This window comes from Marmota monax, unplaced genomic scaffold (assembly GCF_021218885.2).
Source record: "Marmota monax isolate L192 unplaced genomic scaffold, Marmota_monax_Labrador192_F-V1.1 WCK01_AAM20220418_F8-fsc00031, whole genome shotgun sequence".
NCBI classification, from domain to species: Eukaryota; Metazoa; Chordata; class Mammalia; order Rodentia; family Sciuridae; genus Marmota; species Marmota monax.
The window spans coordinates 8098329-8123513 of NW_026695197.1; the positions used below are offsets into that span (position 1 = coordinate 8098329).

A 25185-nucleotide genomic window follows, 5' to 3' on the forward strand; every position below is an offset into this window, starting at 1 on the left:
GGAGATGGCATTGTGCAATGGGTAGGTAGCAGCTGAGTGACCTGCGTGGGAGTGGAGCAAAGTCTTGGAGATCCGCAGATGTGTTGATAGGTGATTCTGCTAAGGCGCTCTTGAGATCTTGCTGGAATGCTGAGGCTAGAAGCCCTGCACAGGGTCACAGAGCTGGTGACATCTGTGAAGAGCATCTGTCTAGGGGTCTTCTAATACTCTCAGAGATGCAGTATTCCAACTAAGTGAGATCTCGATCAGGGAGCAGCACAGAATGCTGCCTCCCTCTGGCCCTCCATCTTCCTCCATCCACTAATCTCACCTCTTAGATTCCATACCACTACCAAGGGGAACAAGTCCTAACACATGAATCTTTGAGGAAAACCACATTCAGATCAAAGCAAGCTCTTTACCAGGTTGAAAGAAATTACCTTATATTCCTAATTTGCTAAGAGTTCTTATAAAAATTTTGTCAAATGCTTCTTCTGCATGTATTATACAATCATATGCTTTTCCTTTATTCTTTTAATGTGATCATTTACCTGATATTATTTTTGGATATTAACTCCACCCTGCATTTTGGAAAAATACTCACTTCTCCATGATGTAGTACCATTTTTATATGGCTGAATTTGTTTTGCTGATGTTTTGTTGAGGATTCTTGTGTCATAAGTTCATGAAAAATACTGCTTTATGATGTTCTTATAATAACTTAATCAGATTTTTTTATCATACGACACCATAAAATTTGATGAGAAGTCTTTTCTCCTATTTCTGAAAGAATTTGTGGAAAATTGTAATTTTTTTTCTTATGTGGGGGCCTTTTTCTTTGTGGGAATATTTTTTATTTTGAATTTAATTTCTCTGTAGGTAAAAGATTCATCATATTTTCTGTTTCTTCCTTAGACAGTTTTGACAAGTTGCATTTTTAAGAAATATGTGCATTTTGTCCTGCTTTCTCTATCAACTGTTAACAAAAGACTATTAAATTCTCCAGATATTATATTAATTTTTCTACATTTTTCTTTAGTCTTATCAGTTTGTGCTACATATATTGTGAAGCTCTGTTTTAGATGCATGAGTATTTATGATTTTTATGTCTATCTGATAATTTATCTCATCATGATGAAATATTTCTCTTTATCCCTGGTAATAGTCTTTTTATAAATGTAAATTTATTTGATAGTATATAGCCATGACAGTTTTTCACATGAATTGTTTACATGGCATATTTCTTTCTATCCTTTATGTCAACCTGTTTATTATTTTTTTTAAATATGACTCTGTGAGCAGTATATGTTTGGATTCTTTTCTCTAGTCTAACAATCTAAATTTAACCTAACTATTAATACTGTTAGATTTACATATAGTATTTTGCTTTTTGATCACCCTTCATATTAATATACTTTTTTCTTTTTCTTTTTTGGTTTGCCATTTCTCTTTTTCTGTTTCTTTTTGAAAAAGAAGGGGAGGATAATATTTTTCTCAGTTTTCTATTATATTTAATTAGGTATTAAATAAGTTATGTTAGCTTTTTCACTGCTGTGACCAAAAGACCTGACAACAACAATTTTAGAGGAGGAAAAGTTTTATGAGGGGCTCAAGTTTATTTCAGAGATTTCAGTTCATAGATGGCTAACTCAGTTACTTTGGGCCTGAGATAAGGCAGAAATTATGATGGATCTTTAGCATACCATTAAAATAGTAAAATCATGATGGAAACATGTGGAGGGGAAAGCAGCACAAGACATGGAACCAGGAAGTAGAAAGAGAGAGACTTCCTCTCTCACCAGAGTCAAAATATACCCCAAAGACACACCCCCAACCACCCAACCTAGCCACACCCTACGTGTTTACAGTTACCACCCAGTTAATCCCTATCAGGGGATTAATGAACTGATTAGATTAAGGCTCTCATAATTCATTCATTTTACCTCTAAACTTTCTTGTCTTGTCTCACACATGAGCTTTTGCGAAACACCACATATCTAGACCATAAAGAATTTTCTATTACAATTTATTAGCTCTTTAACTATACCATTTTGCATTTTTAAAATAATTTCTGTGGGGATTACAAAATGCTTCCCTAACTCTAAAGTCCATATCAAAGTAATATGATATGGACTGTGCCATTTTATGCAGAATGCAAGGTCTTTTCTATAAGTACGTTTACCTTCCTATTCTTTGTGATATTATTGTCATATGTATCTTATCATAACTCAGTATATTATAAACCCCACAACACAATATTATCATTTTTGTTTTAAACACTCATATAATTTTTAAAGAAATTAAAATAAGACTAAAAGACACAGTCTTTTATGTTTATCCACACATGTACTATTTCTGATGCTCTTCATTGCTCTCAATATAGATCCAGATTTCCATCTGGTGTCATTTTCCTTCCACTTGAAAAACATCCTGTTGTTTCTTGTAGCACAGGTGTGCTGACAACAAATCTTTCCTGTTTTTATCTGAAAATATTATTTCTCCTTCCTTTTTGGGGGACATATTCATAATATGTAGAATTCTGAGATGACAAGTTAGTTTGTTTCCTTCCAGCATTCTAAAGATACTACACTGTCTTCTGATGTTAACTTTTCTTCCTGTTATCATTCTTCTGTATAATTAAAACTTTTCTCTTCTTTCCAGTATTCTTTTATCTTGTTTTAGATCATTTGATTGTTAGATCAATGTTTTTCATCAAAATTGGAAACTATTCTGCATTACTAATTAGATACATTTTTTTTCTATTTTTTTCCTACCCATTTCTCAGTGTCTTCTCTTTAAATAAGTTATGCATGCTTGTTAGACACTTTAACATTGTCTCTAAGATCCCTGAGATTTTGCCAATTTTTCTTCAATTTTTTTTCCTATATGTGTTTAAATAAGATAATTTCTATTGTCTCTATCATAAAATTCATTGAACATTTCCATATTCCAATTTTTATATCACTCACCATTATGTTCAGATCTTGAATTAATTTCCATCTGGTTCAAATTAGAGTTTCAGCATCTCTGCTGAAACTGCCTGTATGTTCATTCAGTAAGAGCATGTTTTCTTTTATGTCCATCAATGTATGGGCCTTGACTTATGATGGGGTTACATCCTGTTAAACCCATTATAAATAAAAAATATCTTAAGTCAAAAATACATTTAATATACCTAACCTACCAAACATTATAACTTACCTTCACTTACCTTCAATATGTTCCGAACACTTACATTAGCCTCTAATTGAGTAAAATCTAATACCAAGTCTGTTTTATAAATGTGTTGAATATCTCATATAATTTATTGAATACTGTACCGAAAGCAAGAAACAGAGTAAATTGTATGTGTATGGTTTCACACCATTAAAAAGTTGAAAATTGAATTATCATAAATTAGGAAACATCTTTATTTATAAAAGCTAATTTTTAAAATATTTTTTTAATTTTTTTTTAGTTGTAGATGGACAAATACCTTTATTTTGTTTATTTATTTTTATGTGGTGCTGAGGATCAAACCCAGTGCCTCACAAGTGCAAGACAAGCTCTCTACCGCTGAGCCATAACCCCAGCCCTATAATAGCTAATTTAAATAAAGTCCTTATATCTAAATTCATAGCTGGGCCATCTTTTGGTTAATTTTAATTAACTAATTATATTCCTTGACTGTAGGTCACATTATCTTTGTTTTCATGTTTGGTAATTTGTGTTGTATGCTGGATTTTATGGATGATAAGTTTGGAGATATAAATTTTATATGATTTTCTGTGTTATAGAACAAGGGCTTGCCATAAAGCCATGGTGGCCACAAGGGTCCTTAGTTAACATTTCTTGTGATTACACCAGAAAGATTTCAGATAGACCATACATAGTAACAGGCATGAGTTTATTCAAAGAGATAAGACAATGGAAGAGTTGACAATCCTAAGGAAGAAATGGAGAAAGTGGGTTCTTTCAGAGAGGAGAGGGACAGTGTGCCCCTCCTGTCCTCCACCTTTGTTTTTAGCGGGGGGAGGTCCCTGGGAAGTTTGCAGGGAGTCCTACTCAGGTCCTTCCAAGGCCCCACTGCATATGGTCTTGCCCAATGCAAGCGGGGGGGGGGGGGGGGGGGGGGGGGGGGGTTTTACTATTTTAATGATATGTTAAAGATCCAAGACAACTCTGGGTCACTTTGACCTGTGCTTGCCAGTTCTAATTGGAACTTGTTCTTACAAATTTTATGGTTGGGGGCTTTACTTTTAATTATCCTGTCTCCCTAAGTTCTGTAATCTGATCTGTGTAAAGGTCATAAAATTATGACCCCCTTCAGGTTAACTTGTGTTGTTCTTACTGGAAAGGAGGAACCTTGTGGCCTGCACTTCTCCCGCAGACAACAGGTTGTTTCCTGAGAAATATAGCATATCCTATTGACTTAAGTCAGTCAGGGATGCCTATAAATTTCTTTTTAAAAGAAAACATGTGGGAGTCAGCATGGTAGGTCCAGTTCATAGAATTATCTCCTTAATGTCATGTTCCCACTGCTCCTATCTTTCTGTCACCTACCAGTGAGACAGTGGGCAGGAAAGTTACATTCCATATGCAATCTTCATCATCTAGGGCATGAGGACAGGTATCTCCTTTTTATTTTTTTCCCCTCTCTCTAGAACATGGCATCAGACTTGATCTTCTGGGGCTAGTCCCACTGTAATCCTTCCAACATATTACTTTTCTGGATGTTAAACCTCACAACAATTTACATTTTGTTGTTGTTGTTATTGTTGTGGTTGTTAATTGATGCACAAGAATAAAAACATAAGGAGAGGTGCTATACGGTCTGATGTTTTGTGAAGATAACTGGTTTTCTGGGTTCTGTAAATCTGGAGAAAGATGATTTAATAGTTAACATCTTACTCAGGTGTGGCTTTTCTTTAGAATTACAATGCTAGGTAAAGGGATGGAAACAAAAGTAACTGTTAGGGTGTTGTCCCTGTAATAGAACCTCCCCATAAGTAAAACCACAGACCTGTGGAAGCTTTGCTTGAGAATCCTACTTACCATTCAAAGAAGAAATAATGATACAAGCTCACTGAAAGGCTAGAGCAGGATTTATCAACCTTGGTACTCTTGACTTTTGATCAGATAATCCTTTGTTGGTGGTGGAGAAGAGGGCTGTCCTGTGCATTGTAGCATGTTTAGCAGAATCCTTGGCCTCTATTCATTAGATACCAGTAGCAACCTCAATTATGACCAAAGCCTTTCCTGAAATTGCCAGATTCCCTCTGTGTGGCAAAATTCTGTTCTACAGGATTTAGAACCACTTGAACTGGAGGAAAAAGAAACCTTGCTACTCTAGAAGAATACATTGAAGAGTTTAGGCTAACTAGTTTCAGGCATGTAAAGTTATAGAATCAATACAGGATTAATACTTACATTAACATAGATGAATAGGTAAATGAAAGAGAGTCCAGAAACAGACACCCACACTCGTATGCTCAGCTGTTTTTTTGGTTGTTTTTGATGCCAAGCAATTCAGAGGGCATCTGCAGAATAGAGCAACTTAGCATAAAATATCAGAGCATTTGTGGGATGGAGGGGGCTTCCCTCCTTGGGGCTATACTGGTGTTAGATGTTGGCATATAAGTGGAATGAGGAGGAGTGGAATGTGGAGGTTGGCCCTGCATGAGGTCCTATTACTGAGAGGTGTAAGGAGGGCTTTCTCACACAAGGTTAGCCTAATCCAGGATGGCTGAGGGTAGTTTTGTAGGATAAGAATAATTTTTTCTTCAAGTGCCATAAGGTTCGTAGTTGAAACTGGCCACTATAACAAACAGACTGACAAGAGAAAAACAAACATATATAAATATTTGGCATGCATATTTCATATATGCAAAGGATACACCCTGAGAATCAGTTGTTCTAAGGGGTGGTTTAAAATTCAAAAATCAGTAATTAGAGAAATGACAAGACAAAGGAAAAGGACTTTCAGTCTCTTAAGGTCCACAAATTGGCAGAAGGTAAATAAAGATTAGTCATTAAAACTTGTTAATATAGATTCCTGGTGTGTCATCTTTAAGTGATAATGGCTAAAGCTGTCTTTGGTGGTCAATCTTTATTCTCCCTTGGGTAGAGAAGTGGGGTATCATTTGTCTTTATCAATCTAAGGCCTGTTTTAGGTAAATGGAGGCCAGAGAGCTTTTCTGTATTTTTTTTCTTTTAATTGTCCTGAGCTCAATAATCCTTCATATTTGGTGTGACATTTTCATACAGAGGTGCATTGAACCTTCTGACAGTCCTCCCAGTTCTTATTCTTGACTGGAGATTACCTCTTTTCTAGGCAGTTTAAGCATCTTATTACTTAGACTTACTTTTTGAGTAGCTGCCTCTATGTGTCTCTCAGTCTTCTTTTTCTTAACTTTAATTTTCACATTGTTACAGGCATGAGGAAGATAAATCGAAATGTCATGAGTCTGTGGTGAACTTCAATTAGAAGGAACAGGCTAGTGGAATAGTGAGGGCTAACACATCAGAATATTCCTAAAATTTTTATTCCTAAAAAATAAAATGTTTTAAGAAGAAATGTTGGGAACACAGTTTATTAATGAGAGAAAAAAACCTAATGTTATGTGAAGATCACTGGTTTTCTGGGTTCTGTAAATCTGGAGAAAGAGTGCATGTGTTATGTTTACTAAAATACCTTTTACTCTATATTCAACTTGTTAACTTTATGATGAAATTATGGAAGTGTTATGGTGCTGGGGCCTTCTGAGAAACTGAAGCAATGCAAAGATCCCCCCTACAACTCCCAATCCTTGTGACCAAGTCAGAAAGATTTCAGACATGTCATGTAACAGGAATGAGTTTATTGAACGAATAGCAAAAGGGAAAGGGGGGCCCTCTCAAAGGAAAAAATGGGTCCTCTCAAGAGAGGAGAGGGACAATGTGCCTGTCCTGTACTACAGTTTTACTGGGGGTCCCAGAGACATTTCCAGAGAGTCCCCCCAAGGCCACCTCTTGACTTTTGACTGACAGCAGGCTGACATAAGACTTTCATATCCCCCACTGTATGGCAACTGTAGGTCACCTGGGCCCATACTGACCTGTTCTAATTGGATTCTCAACCAAACATTCTTATAGATTTTATGATTAGGAGGAACTATCCTTATCTCCCAGAGTTTCAAGATCTAATCACAAAAATCTCCTGAGTTTCTCCCATGGACACTGTCTTGGGGCCTGCATTTCTCCTGCAGTTAACAGGTAGTTTACTGAGGAATGTAGAATATCCTATCCACTGAGGCCAGGCAGGGCTGCAAGTAAATTGCTTCTTGAAAAAAAAAAAAAAGCATGTGGGGGTCAGCACAGTGGGCCTATTTTATAGAATTATTCTTTTAACCTTGTGTTCCCACCATCCTCATCTGTCTAATCCCTAACAGAAGGATAGACCCAGGTGTTCTGCGAGCACTATTGCACTACTCCTTACATACCCTGGGTCCATAATAAATATTGAGTCACACTGGTAATATTTTAATCTTTAATGATCATATTTTAGTACTTAGGAAACATTTTAGATACACAAGTCTTGTTTTACCATACCGTTTATCCTATAAATATTCCAGTCCTTAGTCATACTCTTTTTTTTTTTGCTAACTTTATTTATTTATTTATTTTTATTTCTTACATACATGACAATAGTGGAATGCATTACAATCATAATTATCCATTCATAGCACAATTTTTGTGACTATATATATAAAGTATGTTCACACCAAATTATGCCATTATTCATGAGCTCTTATTTTTTTTTCATTACAATTCTTAATCATACTCTTTATTAGCAGCTTCATGGGTCTGAGTCTCATTTCTCCAACTCCATATGTAAACATTTTGAGGATAAAGACCATTTCTCTCTAAAATTATTATGGCAGGACACAAAATAGACCTTTAGGAAATTATTCAAATTAAAGGTCAATAAAAATAATAAGAAAAAGCAAATTCTTATTTCCATGAATTGCATTTCGACTCATGCTGGATTTGAATATCCTTGTGTGATCTGTATCCCCTTCTGTGCTCTCTACAGTTCATTCATGTTTGCTGTTTCAGTTTGTTAAAGTCAAAATGTGATGGATGGCTGCCTGGAACCTCATTGTCCTTTAAAAAGTACCACCGTTCCCCAAGCAGTGGAGAGAACAGGAGGGAGAAGAAGACAGTTGGGTTTCAGTCGCATGTAGAAGATGATGCCGAGTGGACAAGTCCAAAAAAAGATACATGTAGACCCCAAAGAGGTAAGTTTACATCTGTAGTAGCAAAATGAGAAGCTGCTGGGGCAGGGTGGTTGCTGGTGGTGCTAACCAGTGAACACCAAATGATTTCCTAAAACGCTGAGCAAGAGTTAATGTTACAAACTGACATGCGCCTATGGGCCATAGTGGTACAGCTACTAGATTAGTGAACTTCATCTGTATTTCTCTTAAAATACTTGTATAGAAACACTGTCTAGTTTCTCATACTTTCAGTTTGTAAGCATAAACTGTAAGAATTAAGCATCAAGTATGATCATAAAAATGATGTTTAAAGTTAGTAAAGAGGACAAATTGTACACAAATCTTTCCTGTCATAGAAAACCCTAACAACAGTTAGTCTTCAGTTTTCTGGAAACAAAGAAGGTAGGGAAGTCATCAGCAGCTCCACTTTGTGGCTAAAACAGAACTTCACAGTCTAAATTCAGATATTGCCTAGCAGTCTTTCAAATGCTAGTAATGCTTCCTATTTTATATGTGGTAGATTTTCTTGTTGCCGTTGTTGTTTTGTTTGTTTTTGGTTTGGGGGTTTTGGTACTGACGATTAAACCCAGGGGCACTTTTACCACAGAGCTACATCCCAGTTCTTTTGATTTTTTATCTTGAGACAAGGTCTCACTAAGTTGCTTCAAGCCTCCCTGAGGCTGGCCTCCAACTTGTGATCCTCCTGCCTCAGCCTCCCAAGTTGCTGGGATTACAGACATGCACTACCACATGCTTTATGTGTAGATTTTTAAAACAAATCAGTTATAAATAAATGTGAAATGTTAAGTGAAGGGAATTTAATTGTGTTTCCCAGTTTTTCCTAGAGTAGCTCTTGGCTTAATCTATCCTGACAGCCTTAAAGGAAGAACTTAGAAAGTGAATGAACCTCACTGTACAGAAAAGATGCACAAGAAACAAAGAGCCAAGTGGTCTCCAAACCCCTTTCTGTTCACACCTTTTTAATACATCTCTTTTTCTGCTCAAAACTGCTAACCCTGATTTCCTTCTTATATACTCCCTTTTTTCACCAGGCAACACTTTTCTACCTCTAGGGTTGAGCAGTCAGTTTTTCATAATGTCTCTAGCCACTCTCATATTTATTTATTTGAGAATCACCGTGCTTCCTGAGAGGACCTTGCATGTGTACCTCTCCCTACCTTTTCTCACCTGCTGCCTGCTTTGTCAATTTTTGTTTGTTTTTTTAACTATGATTAACCTACAGATTGTTTAATCCCCTCCCAGGTAATTGACAGATACTAATTAATCTAAACTTCAAAAGGAAAACTATCCACCATTTGAAGAAAAAAAAAAAAGTACATTTTGTTTGGCATAAAGCAAATGCTCTGCAAGACTTCCATTTCTTTTGAAAAATGCAGAAGCTTCTTTTTAGACTTTGCTACCAAAACTGAGCAGACTTACTACATGAGATAGAATCTTCTTTATTTTCTCTTGCATTAATCTTTCAGAGATGGAAAACTCTTACTTCAGCTTTCTCTATTCTTAGCCATTGCACTTTGGTCAGTGGAGAACTAGTCAGAATTGGTCTGGTGGTTACACCACGAGGCTTAACATAGTCTTCTGTTAACTTGTCAACAAATTCATGTTGTGTGTCAGCACTAAAATAAAATGGCAAAATGAGAAAAATATAGTGTAATAGCAAAAGGACAAATAACTTGTGTTATTGGTTAAGACCACAGCAACATTAGAAAGCAGCAATTGAAAAGGCACTTTGAGAAAGGTATCATCAGGCCGGCCCTTGTGTGGTGGAGGTTAATCTGTCCTGGGCCCAGCTACAGAAGACGGAAGCCTGGAAAGGGCTTGTGTCCAAAAAAAATCAATTTCTAATTTGAAACAAAATCATTTTTGACTAACAGAAGTTCAGAACCCATTACTTTTTGCTGTATAGTCTGCTGACATTTCAGCACTTTCTGTTGTGTACAATGAATCCTAATAGTCATTTTATAATGTTGCTATACCAATCAATTTAACAAAGAGAAAGCTGTTACAATTCTGCAAAGTTTTCAGGAACAGTTTTCACTCATTCACTCACGGTTTTATTTTTTCCATAGGTTTGTATTTTCTTTTCTTTTCTTTCCTTTTTTTTTTTTTTTTTTGATGGAAGGGAAGTTGTAGTATGGCAGTGGAAAAAAAGACATAGAAAACTTTGTCATCTTTTGAAAAGAGTTCTTATTTTAAAGTATTCACAGAAACTATTAACTGTTTTCTAGTCATGCAAAAGACTGTCATATATTTTTCCATCCTTTAATTAGCGAAAGTATGATTTTGTAAAGTATGATTTAATTAAAGGAGCTAACACTGACCCCTTGAGCTATTCTGCCCATTGCAGAGCAGGTATATGCAGAGGATGGTAAGGGCAAAGTTATTGTGTTGGCATTTGCTGTGGCACCCAACCAAATGGGAAGCACAACTTTCCAAGGAGTATTACAGCGGGTTTGGATGCCTTGTTTATCATAAGGCCAGTGACCTAGCACTAATTGCCTAAGTTACACTGCTTGGTTGGGCACCTCCTTAATTGCTTTCCCCTCTTTATTGTATCTGAATTTTTTAATATACAGTTCTTCTGTTTGATATCCTTTGTTTCTTTTGTTATTGCCCTTTCATCACTAAATACAGCATAGGACATTTACTGCAGGACCGTTAATCTTTATTACCAGTCTCTTACTCCTTTACCTCTCCAGTCCTCCTCACCCTTCTGCCAACTTTATATGCAAAACACATATGAGAAACTAGACTCTTGAAACAACCTTGTGACACAAAAATATGTAAAGTATTATTAGAATTACACTGAAAATATAAACTTTTTCATTTGTCAATACTTGGAATGTTCTTGGCACTGTCCTTTGCTGTAAAGCTTCGCCAAGAGCCCCCTTGTACATTTAGAGCCATCCTTCTGTTTGCTTTTCTTTCATGGATCTCTAAAGTCCCCTAAAACTTTAAGAGAAACTGATCCTAGAGTAATTTGGATTTAGCTGCTGGTATTGACTATGGCCTTCATTTTGTCTTTGGGGTTTTTTAAGTTATATAATCTTATACAGTACTGTCACTGGTTGAGGTCCACTGTGTGGCTCCAAAACACATTTTTATTTTTACTGGAAGAGAATTATTGTAGACTTGACCAAAATGAGGACTAATCTCAGAATCTCTTAGTGGTTCTTCTAAATGAGCTTGTGCTTGCAATGAGTGAGTGCTTTTCATGGCCCATGATGGATTTATACAGGTGACTTGATAAAAGAAATAAGAAAGTTGGGGTATCCAAAAAACAGAAACCATGTCCATCTTGCCTGTAAGAAGCATTCATTTATATTTCCCTTTTTATTGCCACCATTGTTTTTATTATATATTTAATCATAAGAAAAAGTACCAAAAGATAATACTTTTGATTCCCAGAGGTGTGAGATAAAAGATATGCTAAATATTGATGCCTTTATCAGCAGCACACAGAAGACAAGTATGCTTGAAGGCTATGAATAAACCCAGACGTGTAGAATACATTATTCTGCTCAGTTCACTGAAAAAAAAGAATTTCAAATGTAACAGGCTATCTTTAAGAGTTGAAGTTGCTATACTGAAGTTAATTGTCACTTAAACCAGAGCATCTATATTTCTCATCCTCTACAATGGAAAGAATATCTGAAAATACTATATAACTTACCTACATGTTATATATGTTTTATATCTTCTCTCACTAGAAAATAAACCCCATATATTTACTATTGTTTCCCCCTATCGCCTAGAACATTGCTTCACACATGGTAGGTGCTCATTATATATTTGTTGAATGAATTAACATAACATTACATATATTGATTTTTCTTTCTATGCCCTTGTTCCATTTTCCCCAAATAAGGACCTAATCAGTTAGACCTTTTGACCTCAGTGCCTGCAGTGATTTAGTGATTTAAGCAAAATATATGCTTATCCCTTCAAAGTCCTTATGGTGATTGATTGCTAATGTCAAAAAAAAAAAAAAAAAGCAGTAGAGTGGAATCTTAAGGACAGCACTGCCTTAGGAGTCAAGAAAACTGTGGGGATTTTTTTTTCCATTTCCTTTTACTCTAATTTAGGCTTAATTTATGTACAATAAAATTGCACTGGCCTTAGATGTACAATCTGATAAATCTGGCAATTGTTTACAACCATGTAACCAACAATTAAAATGTAGTGCTCTTCCATTATCACTTAAAGTTCCCTCATGCTCCTTACTGGTCAATGTGTCCCCTGCCCCATGCCTCTCTCCTTGGTTGCAGATAGCTGTCATTTTACTGTGACCTCACGTGGCCTTTTCTTCGTGTATATGTTCCTGGTATTTCTCCCTCTTCCTGTAAGGACACCAGTTCACCAGTCATGCTTGGTTAGGGCCCACCCATAAGACTTCATTTACCTAATTACCTCTTTGAAGTCCCTACATACAAATATAACCATATTCTAAGGAGGACTGGATGTTAGGACTTAACATGAACTGGTGTCAGGAGGCGGCAGGATCATAATTCAGTTCAAAACAACTATTTTCTTTCCAATATTTATGCCTTTTATTTCTCTTTCTCATCTAATTAGATTGCCTGGGGTTTCATTACAATGTAGAGTAAAATGGTAAAAGTAGACTTCTGTGCCTTGCTCTTGATCTCATAGGGAGGGCAATCTTTCACCAATTAAGTATGATTTTTGCTATATGTTGTTCATAAATGCCTTTTATCAGGTTGAGAAAGTTCCTTCCTGGTTTGCTGAATCTGTCATAAATGGGTGTTGGACTTCATCAAATCTTTTTTTTTTTTTTTTTTTTTTTTTTGTGCTACTGGAGATGATCTTTTTTTTATTGTTTCCTTTTCCTAATTTAATGATTACACTGACTGGAAGCCACTGAGCTGCTGGGGTGTAATGTATTTTCTTTTTTTCTTTTTTTGTAATGACCTTGTCAATATTTTCCTATCAGAGTTATGCTAGTGTCAGAAATGAGTCAAGAGCACGTCAGTGAAAATAGTAGAGTTGTAACTCCAGTTGCTCATTCCTCCCCAGAAACAATGAAGAACTTGCCAGAACCTCTGAGAATCAGTTCATCAGAAGATAGTAAAACTTTTATAGAAACCAAACACGTTAAACCAGGAGAAAGGCCACTGATGATAGTAGAACTTTGTGGGGTTTTAACTTAGCTTTGCCCTGGCCTCTGCCCCAGTATGGCAGCAGTCTTGAAGATGGTGGCCCAAGGTCTAGGTGAGAGTACCTAGTCTCAGAGTAAGCAGAGCTAACCCTGTTCTCAAGGAATTAGGGGTCTGTTTTGACTACTTGTGGATTGCCCACAGGGCTGCTTTTGTTTTACCTAACTCAGCACTTTCTCAGGGTAGAGAAGCATCTACCTATAGAATATTCTTTGTATAAAGACACGAATGGTGTGACTATAGTTTGTGTACAATCAAAGATAGGAAAAATTGTGTTCTATATGTGTAATATGAATTATAATGCATTCTGCTGTCACATGTAACAAATTAGAATAAAAAATAAATTAATTAATTTTTTTAAAAAAGAAAAAAAGCCAGATGAGCACACTGCTGTCACCTGGAGTAATATAACAATATTGAGGCAAACAGGAAATGCACCAAAACCCCAAAAGCTAGATAGCTTCAATGAAATACACAACACACCCAAACTGACTCCACAGTAAATATAAAATCTGAATAGGCCTATAACAATAGAGAAGAATTAATCAGTAATCAAAAACCCTTCAACAAAAGACAAGCCCAGGACCAGATAGATTCACTAGTGAATTCTGTAAAAAAGAATTAACACAAAAATTTTCCCAGACTCTTGCATAAAACAGAAGAAAGAATAAATCTTAATTTATTTAAGAGGCACTGATACCAAGGCCCAGCAAATATTCAACAAGGTAACTCTAGACCAGTATCACTTATAAATATGGGTGAAAATATTCTCAAGAAAATAGAAGCAAGCTTAATGCAGCAGTGAGTTAAAAGGATTATGCATCATGACCACGAGAGATTTAGCTAAAGAATTCAAAGGTGGTTCAACATTCAAAAGCAGTGTAATTGATTACTGGAGAAAAGGGAATACCACACAATCACCTCAATTGACATAGAAAAAGCATTTAACAAAATATAACATTATTTCGTGGAAAAAAAATGATGAGTAAAGCAAGAATAGAAGAGACTTTCCTCAACATGACAAGGAGCCTATAAATAAAACCTATAGCTAGATCATACTCAATTGTGAAAGACTGAAATTCCCCCCCTACGTTTAGGAATAGGACAAGTGTTCTCACTTTTGCCTCTTCTATTCAACATGTACTGGAAGTTCTAGCCAAAGCAAAAGACAAGAAAAAGAAATAAAACACATCCAAACTGGAAAGAAAGAAGTTAAACTATCTCACATGATTATATGTAAGAATATAGAAAATCCTAGCAAATGCACAAAAAAAAACTGTGAGCGATAATAAATGAATTCATCAAGTTTTCTGGATAGAATTCAACACACATGCGCACACAAACACAACAAAAAAACATTGTATTTCCATATATTAATAACGAACAATCTGAAAATAAACTGAAGGAAACAATTTTTGTATAATAGCATCAAAACAGTAAAATATCTAGGAAATAAATTTAAGCAAGGATGCAAGGTTCACACACTGAAAAGTACAGACATTGCTGAAAGAAATTAAAGACCTAATTAAAAGGAAAGAAATTCCGTATTCTTGAATTTGAAGGCTCCCTGTTGTTAAGATGGCAGTACTCCACAAAGCAACCTACAGATTCAATTCCTATCAAAACACTAGCAATATTTTTTGTAGAAAAGGGAAACCTGATCCTAAAATCCATACAAAACTGCAAGGGTCTCTGAATAACCAACACAATCTTGAAAGAGAAAGTTACAGGACTCACACTTTCTGACTTCAAAACTTATTATAAAGCTACTAACATCAAAATAATGTGGTACTAGCATAAAGAGAGATTTATAGATCAATAGAATAGAATTGAGCAGAAATACCAGCAATGGCTGGCTGCTATTCAGTGTATAAATTCATATAACTCATTTGGAAAACAAATTTGGCACTGCTTATTAAAGATAAAGAATAAATATCTTACATCCAGTAATTTTATTCCCAGGTTTTTATAATAGAATCTTATACACAAAATGATTTGCCTACAGATATATTCATAGCAGCTATATTCACTTAGGGCAATCTAAGCTATGGTAATAAGTGGACAAAAAAAAAATCAGTTCTTAAAGAACAAAAATTTCCTTCTCTTCTAACAGTTCCAGCTTGGGGGCAGACTGATAGCACCTCAAAGAATGATGGCTCAGCCACTTCTGGTGCCTTCCAAGATCACCTTGGGCATTGCGGTAACACAGGGGTTAGCCAACTGGACCATGAGCCAAATCTGGCTTGCTGACTATTGTTGTAAAGTTTTATTGGAACACAGCTGTGCCCATTTGTTTATGTATTGTCTGTAGCTGCTTTTGTGCTACAATAGCAGAGTTCAATAGTTGTGACAATGGCCATATGGCCTACAAATTCTAATGTATTTACTATCTGACCCTTTATGGGGAAAATATTTGTTGACCCTGCTATATAGTAGTGAGCAAGGAGGGAGAACAGTATGAAAGTGTACACATGGAAGGTTTTTATAGGACAGCCCCCAAAGTGGCACATATAACATCCACTGGTTTTCTACCTGACCACACACAATGACAAAGAGGACTGGGAAATATAATCTAGCTGTGTACCCAGGATGAAGGAAAAAGTGCATATTTGTGGATAACTGGTAGCTTCTGTCACAGCAACATTCTTCATAATAGTCACAAACCAGAATTACTTAAAACATCCATCAATAGCAGCATAGATGTTTAGAAAGTCAGCAGTACATACAATTGAGTAGTATATAGCAAAGAAAAAAGCTCCAGCTACATAAACCATCAACATAGATAAACATTTCAGACAATATTAAGCAAAAGAACTCTCAAAATAATGTTTAAAATATTTCTGTTTTTATAAAGTCCAAAAGTAGCAAAACTAATCCATGTTTTTTGCCAAATCAATAGTGTTAAAACTATAAAAGGATAAATGGGAATAATTATGAGAACAGTGGCTAACTCCTGGAGACAAGAGGAGGTGTGACCAGTGTTCCTGATCTGGGGAGGGTTTACTCTGGCATTTTCTTTATAATTTATGCTTTAAACTAAACTGAATATGTAATATGGCTTAGCTATTTTTAGGATGCAGAATAAAACAAAGAAACCAGAAACAAGAGATTTCTAATCATTGAGCCTCAAAAAAAAAAATTTGTCTTATCATGTGATGTTGATTGATGGAGGAGCAAACAGACTCAGCTACATAAAAATAGGACATGAACCATTGTGTCCAAGTGCATCTGTGTATGCAAAAAAAATTGTTCATATTTATTTACATGAGTACTAATGTAGTCTCATGTATTTGTTATATATGTATTTATACATGATTTGATTAGCCTAATGGATAATATTCTTCCAGTACTTTTGTTTTTAAAAAGTTTGTATTGTCCTTGTATGTATGCACATGTGTGAATATATAGTTCCATGAATATGCACATAGGTAATTTGTGATATACTTATTAAAAAATAGAGCTTAGAAATTTAAGAATAAGAAATAGTTACACTTGACCTATAACTAACAGTAAACATCCTCAACCTTTTGGAAGTTTCATATGCTTTCAGAATTTGATGAAAGCTATGGTCCCTTTCCACAGAAAAAAATGAATGAACACATATATACAGATTGGTGTACCTACAGTTATGAGGTATTCACACACTCCTGAAATATATCCATATATTGTAAAAGTTCCTAGCCTCTCATTCAGATTTTCTTCTTAGATTGTCCCCATCAAATGTCAGTTGTCTCAACCAATTTTTGAAATATCAATGAAATATCAGAACAGAAAAAGGTAAGACATTAATGTTCACATCTTCTGTTGTAGTGACTGGAAGATATTTAGATTCTATCACTAACAGACATTTCTTCTTTCCTCTTACCACAAATCCTTCAGTTGTTTTCACTATTATTTGCCTGTCTTAATTTCTCCTGTATCACCCAGGATTCTGCCCAGATGGTGGGAGTCGTGAACTTCTTCATCTGCCTCGTACTGTCTGCTGTACTCTGTTCTAAAATCTTCTGCAAGACTATTCTATCCAGAGATCAGTTTGGATGTTTTTCTTGTTGTTACTATTTTGTTTTATATTTTTGAGTCCATCTAACCTAATAGTTAGAAATCTGTGATAGAGAGCCAAACAGACCTGATTACATTTAAAATTCAGCTTTATCTTTACAAGCTGTGTGTGTTGGACATGCTGTTTGACCTTTGCAGTTTCTATTTTCTTGTCTGTAAGATGAGGACAATAATATAATTTAAAGACTGTTACAAGGATTAATGATAATACATTTAAAATCATTAGCAAGATATAAGGACATAGTGATGTTTAATAAATACTTCCTGAATTGATTAAATATTCAGCTTTGAGGTTTTTAATTTATTACTTTTGCTAATATAAGTCTCTCTGCTTCAAATTCCATGCTCCTTATTCCTTCCCATTAAGATTCTACCTTCTGCATCAAAACTTCCCTAATCCTATAGATTTGATCTCTTCCACTTCTTAATTCCTGAAACTTTTCATATAATTTTTATAGCAGCATAGTGTAATGGTGAGAACTCTCCAACCAGATTGCCTGGTTATAGATTCCAACTCCATCACTTAATAGCTTTGTAACCTTGGACAAGTCATGTAAATCCTCTTTTATTTTTCCTTTTCTGTAAGTTTGGTATGAAAATATTATAATATATAAAATAGCAGAATTCTTATGCAGATGCAAACAATTCAAAGAAAATATAAAACTATAGAGAGAGCTGGAGGAGGTAAGAACAGACCCAGGCAGAGACTAAGTATCCACAGCAAATGGGTATATGGAGCTTTTTTGAAGGAGAAAATATTCCAAAACTACTGTAAAATTAAGTAAGTATCTTGAAAAGAAAATTTTAAAACTGACTTATGGCTCTGCTTTTACAGATATATAAATTTACTATATCAAACTATTCAATTAAAATTGGTAAATTTTATGGTATTCAAATTATACCCCAATGAATCTGTTGAAAAGATGGATGGACAGACAGATGGATGGATGGATGGAAGGGGGGGAAGAGAGAGAGAGAGTGTTAGAATAGTATATGTCTGGCTCATCCTCCACGCACTCTGATTTAGCTATTCTTACTACCCTATACTACCTTAGGTTATCTATGTTTGTCTCATTTCCTTAGTCTCACACCTTCTTTCCCCTCCACATAAACAAAGCCTGAGCTTAATCCTGGCACTGGTCCTTGCCTATCATAGGTACTCAGTAGATATTTACTGACTGAACGCACTCTATGGACTAGTGTACATTATGTCTAATATGAATAGGTGCTGGATTGGGTGAAGGATCCTGAGGTTTGTGTATGCAAAGAGGACTGAATTATACATTTAGACAGATGGTCTTTTACATCCCCATAATAGAGAATATTTGGTTGTAAGTATATGACTTTTGAATACCAAGGATAATAATCATCATTTATGATAATCTCTACTAATGTAAGACTTTGGCCTGCTCCAGGCCTGATTTTCTCGGGTCACACCTAAACTATTGCCTTTCTTATAGTTAGTATACTCTGCTTTTGGCATTTAAGGTCTTGAATTCCCAACACTCCCAAACCATCTTCGTTACTCACTCTTTCCTCAAAGAATGAGGGAAATCTTGCCAAATAACTTATTTGTTTTAAATTTGTTCTTTTACATGACAGTAGAGCACATTTTAGCATACACAGAGTATAACTATTTCTAATTAGAATCCTCTTCTGGTGGTTGTACATGATGTGGAGTTTTCCTGGTCATGTATTCATATATAAGGATAGGAAAATTATTTCAAATTAATTCTACTGTCCTTTCTATTCCCTCCCCCCCTCTTCCCTTCATTCCTCTTTGTCTAATCCAATGAACTTCTGTTTTTCACCTCCCCACCCTCCCTTTTTGTGTTTAACATCTGCATATCAGAGAGAACATTCAGCTTTTGGATTTTGGGGACTGACTTATTTTACTTAGCATGATGTTCTCCAGTTCTATCCAAATAACTTCTTAATGCATTCTGGGAAAGTTTCCCAGGAACCAGAAGAAAATTGTGAATGGGATTCTTGTAGTCTTCCAAGATAAAGACAGAGATATTTTGTGGTTTTTGGAAAATAATAAATAGAAAATAAAATAAAAACAAAAAAATCTTTCTGTTAATATCATCTTTTCATTTAGCACTCCAAAAGAGAAAAGTAATTATCAACTGAACATTGTTTGGTAGAAAGAAACAGGAACCAAATCAGCCAGTATTTTGGGAAGGTAAACTGTTGCTTAGGAATCTGCCTGAGGCCCAGAGTGAATAGTTAATTGAACATCTCTTTTAATTAGAACATGTTGTAGCCCAATTTGGAGTTCTTTAAAAAGACTTCCAAGATTTATGTTTACCTTGAAAGCTTCTGAAGAGGATTATTATAAGTTGGAGCATTAGGAGGTACAGAGTATTGGAATTTTCTGATCTGGCAAAGAGAAAAAAGATTCTTTCTTATGATAGTCGAAGAGCACAATATAAAAACAACCTACCTTCTTGGACATTTTCACAGTAAACCCAAATCTGCAGGAATATGATAGGCAATCAGGTGTAATAACAAAACCTCTAGTTAATCTATTATTACAGAAGTTGTATAGTTTTTAAAAATGCATCAATTAAAAAATGTGGAAAGAATAACAAGCAAAAAATGGCATTTTGGATCTCTGATGTTTACAAAAACAAAATAACTTGAGGTTTTTTTATCTGCATTGTTCCATTTTGGGGATTAGGGGGATATCCTGGTCTTTGAAACTTGGAAATATCTATAATATCCGATCTGTTACTCAGAATGGACTTCTTTTCATTTCTTTTTATTGAATGTTCAATTATTTCCTTTTTGTTCATACAGGGACAATTATAGGAATTAGAAAAGACGCTTCCACATCTCCTATACAAACAGGAAGCCAAAAGGAGCTTGTAGCCACAGCCCCATCATCATACCAACACAATGCTTCCCGGTAAGTTTCAGGGATTCTTTGACTTAACATTCTCCATATGAGAGCATCTTCTTAGATGTTTTTTTAAATAGTGATTGGAAAAATCTTGACAGTTCTTAGTGGCGCTTACTCAATAGAGAAATCCTTATGTTAAAGAATATGGAATTGGCCATATTAAGCCACATGGAATTCTTTTCTCTGTACATGCACTTTCTTAATTAATCATGGCAATTAGCAAGAATTTTTAAAGATACCCAAATTAATCCTATCCTTCATCAGAAAATCTGCTTAGCAGTAGATCCTTTCCAGTTTATCATGGGTTAGTTATACATTGGAACTATAACTGAATTAATTTTGAAAATTATAGTGGCTTTTGTATTAATTAAAAGTATATCATTGTTACTTGTACTATTAGGAGGGTTATCATTTGATCAGCCATTTCTAGGGTCAGGGAAAGAAATACATTATTTTAAATTTATCATATCTAATAATCCAACTCCCATTTACATTGAAAGCTCACTATACAAACATCAGTACCAGAAGGATTTGGCTTATGTTTCCTTGGGGATCTGATTGGTTTTGAGTTCTTATGTTCTTAACATTTTATTAGATGAATATTAAGTTTAAGACTTAATTTGTAGTTAATTCACAGTCCATTGGAATTTCAAAGTAAAAATGCTTAAATTATTGGTCTCAAGGCCAATGATTTCAAAAGTGTACTGTAAAATTTATTATTTTGGTTTTTGGTTATTTCTGAAGGGAGAGAAGCATTAACTCTTTCTCCTCTAGAGGGTTGTGTTCCAGACACATTCAGTGGAAATACTATTCCACAAAAGCCAAACCTAGGCATCCTTAAAAACCAAATGGTTCATATTTTTGTGCCTTTAATTCTGGGGCCAGAAGAGTAAGCATAGCATCATAAAGAAATTTTGAGAAATGACTCTAACACACAGGATAATTATAATAGTTGCTATTTTAACTGTGTGCACCAGCACTTTGCCAAGACCCTTAATGTATTATCTAATTGAATCTTCACAATCTTCTGAGATGGTACTATTATCATCCCCATTTTAAAAATTAGAAAACTGAGAATAAGAGAGATTGAGTGATTTGTCTAATTTTACATATCCAATAAAAGGACATGCAGAGCCAGCATTTCAGACTCCAGATTCGTAATCTTAAATATTTTTGTGACAGCTGGCAATGACAGTTTCCCATTGTGGTGGCCACCCACAAAGACCCACAAGGAGTTGTGATTCTGGAATGTTGTTGGGACTCCCTCTTTGGACCACTTAACACTGTGCTTGGAAGCTTGTGCTCGAAGAATTTCCATCTTGCTCTCCTTTTGAGGGGGTCTTTTGGAAGATTTAGAATTAAAGAGGGGTGATGATCTACATTTTGAGTCTCAGTTTTACTACTGTTAGAGATTAAAATGAGATTTTTAACATCATTTTTAATATATTTTTGGTGATTGTATTTCAATTTAAAGAGAAGCATGAAAAGAAGGAATAAAATGTTTCACTGTAAGGGTTTTGTAAAACACCCTCAGCACATGTTTTCTGAATGGACCATATTAACTTTATAGAGTTTTACAAACCCAGGTTAAAATTGCTGTGAAGACTCACATTTATAGACTTTTAAAAATGATTATTTATCTCTTAGTCCTTGATGCTACAGATCAGCTAAATATAGATTCTCAGAAGCTGTATAAATAATGAGCATTTGGCTAAATAAAACAATGTGTAGCACACCAAATTTTATCCTTAGACATGCACAATGGCATATTATAGGTCTATTATACAAGGTGCAGAGTTGAAAACAAGATTCAATAGTATGAAAATCAGTTACCAGGAAGGCCCAGTGGGTGCTTTGCAGACTCCAGAATCAGGAGTATTTGAATCATTCTTATTGCAAAGTGTACAAAAGGCCTTTTTTTATAGACTACTTTTCAGTTATGTGCAAACGTGTAATGCAAGAGGAATGCCTGTGATTCTTCCTCCTAACAAACCTTTGAAGGAACTGAGGAGACCCTGAGGAAAAGCCTTCCATCCACCCTAAAATTCCAAGAATGTTTAAGATTTGCACTAGAGGATGCGGTAGTTCAGATGCTGGTGAGAAATAGGTTTTCCTTTGTTCTCTGAAAACACCTGGAAGTGTCCAATATCGTTCCTTGTACAGCTGAAAAAAACAGGCATGGCAGAGTCATCTTTCTCATTCATAGTGTAGGCTGTTAATTGTTCTCTCTGCTGGCTGTCAATATAATGTGAAATTTTCATTCCCCATTCAAGATGGAAAAAGTTGTGGCTGAAAATGTTAACATTTGCATTTTTATTTGTTGATTTATTTAAAGGACAGCCGCTCCTACAGCAATCCATCACTTGGTGACACCCCAAATATGAATAATGTATTGTAGACTTGTGGTTACAATGTGTAATAAGTGCTAGAGACAGTAAAGGAATGTTAACTATGTTGCAAATGTAATATTTATCGACTCATAAAGTTTATTGCTTTCGAGGTTCAATAATACTGACCATAGGACATTAATATCACTTATCCTGATTTTAGCTGGGCACCTTTGTATGTAGAAATATTCATCTATCTCATGCTAACAAAATAAATATGTAATTTACAGCACAAGCAAAGAGGGCATTACAGTCTTCCATGCTAAGAGCTGCAATGTTTCTTTCTCTCCGTTTCACATCCAGCTTCAAGCACTAACTGCATACTCCTGAACTGACAAGGATAGTAAGGACCATGGTCATCTTGGCACAAGAGGGTGGTGGGACTGAATTAAACGGTGCCATTCACTTCTGCTTGGTTAGGCAACACCACATAGATCACTCCACCTGGAGAGAGGATGGGAAGGACTTTTCTTCCTGTCATTTCAAATACCTGGTGGGTAGGTGAGCCTCAGCTCTGAAAGAAAATTGAATGAATATATACCTTTGCTGCCATGAGGCTAAGTCAGAGTTTACCAGTTCTACTGGTGAAATCAATTCCAATGTGTAATTAGACCTGAGCAGGTTACCATTAGCTTCTCAAATTAATGTGTTATGAGCACAGATGTTACTGATAATTAACCCTTTTGTGCCTTCCAGGATTAGGTATGTCCATTGCTAACAATCAAGAATAAAGGAAATATCTAACACCCAAGCAAAAGAAGTCGTGTTAATTAGCAACCATCAACTGTAATTGTCATCCACATTAAGATGCAGAGTTATGTATTTCTTTGATATAAATAACCTTTCTAATTGTACTTGATGTATGCCAATTTAATCAAAAAGTATACTTGCAACAAACAGATCTTTGCATTAATGTAGTTTGGATCTTTATATCTTTTATTTCAAATTGGACTGGGAAATAAGTTTTATTATAGCTGTATATCATTTTTCTGCTGGTTTCTTTCTCTATTCATGTATGTAGATCTGATACACATTATATTAAAATGTAGGTAGTATCTTTTGGGAGTCACTTTTTAAAATACTGATCAAGTTTCTAGTCTTATGACAAAATAATAATGATTGTTCCAAACTGATAAGCAGAAGCAAACACCAGGCCTGTGGTAGCAGTATTAAATTCTCAGTCTCTGAACCAGAAGGTGACTAAGGCCTCTTCTCTCTGCTCTTCCATGATTTCAAAAGGGTTTACAGCTGGTACTCTTGCAATCCCTTTTTCTGTAAGATGTGAAGGAAGAAAGGCAAATCTCTCCAAATCATGCCCAACTAGTGAATTCTTGAAACTGAAAATGAATTTAGCCTATTTCTTTTTTAAAAAAAGTTATTTATTTATTTTTTAGTTGTAGATGGACACAATACCTTTATTTTATTTTTTTTTTAATGTGGTGCTGAGGATCAAACATGCTGGGCTCTACCACTGAGCTACAGCTGCAACCCCAAGAATTTAGCCTATTTCTAGGAATTGCACTTTGCCTTTTCAAAAAAAATTTTTTTAAAGAAAGATTAGGGTTTTTCTTTTTTTAACACAACACAGAAGTATCAACAGTTTTTTTTTTTTTTTTTGAGTTATTGACAGGAGAGCATTTGGTAAAGCCTGTTTTTTCTTGAGGGGGTTTAGAAAATATTTGAATATATACTTTAGAAGACTTGATAGCTTATTTGGAGGCTTTAAAAATAGTTTAACTTGTTCTTTTTTAAAGATCTTGGTCCTTTGTTGTCAAACCATATGCTTAATGTATTTTGAAAATTTTGCTGTAAGGTTGCACATTATTAAGTCTAATGGCCTGTGTATGGCCATGCTTACAGGCAACTGTACACATGCTGCCTCATGCTGGCTTGTGAGATCCTCATGCTCCACTGAGGCTAACATCCAAGCACCAGGCCCAAAAACCTGGTGCCGTACTCACCCAAGCCCAGGCTGGAAGAATTCTTCTCTGTCTCGAAAACAGTCATTGCTTATTTTTACCTTAAGTAACTTGACATGAAAATCCATTTGCTTCCACCACCATTTATGATAGCACAGCCTTCAAAATACTAAAACAACATGTGACATTTGGATCCTTGGCTGTGATATGAAGAAAAACATTTCTGCATGTTACTCTTTCTACTTTCTGGATGATACTCCAAGATGAAAAACCATGAGCAGTTCAGGCACCATTTAGTTTCCCACATCACATGGCCAGTGACCATTCAGATTGAAGAGAAAGGAAAATCATATAAATATGCTCTTCTTGATTATAAGAGTAAACTTGTTAATCTCAGCAACAAAATTCTGGATTGGAAGCTGCCAGAAGATTCAAACCTACACAAGTGACATATTTTTATTATAATAATAAATTACTTGTAAAATAATATAAATTATAAAATAG

The 25185-nt window shown here is 35.2% G+C and overlaps 1 protein-coding gene across 6 annotated transcripts in view; it reads left to right on the forward strand.

The window, feature by feature from the left end:
* Kiaa1328 (KIAA1328 ortholog) overlaps positions 1 to 25185 on the forward strand; it is a 293544-nt gene that overhangs the window by 230302 nt on the left and 38057 nt on the right. For all 6 annotated transcript variants that reach the window (XM_046428260.2, XM_046428261.2, XM_046428262.2 and 3 more), the window contains 2 exons: positions 8056 to 8237; positions 20273 to 20381. In XM_046428260.2, coding sequence (XP_046284216.1) covers positions 8056 to 8237; positions 20273 to 20381 — 291 coding nt within the window. The remainder of the gene's footprint in view (positions 1 to 8055; positions 8238 to 20272; positions 20382 to 25185) is intronic.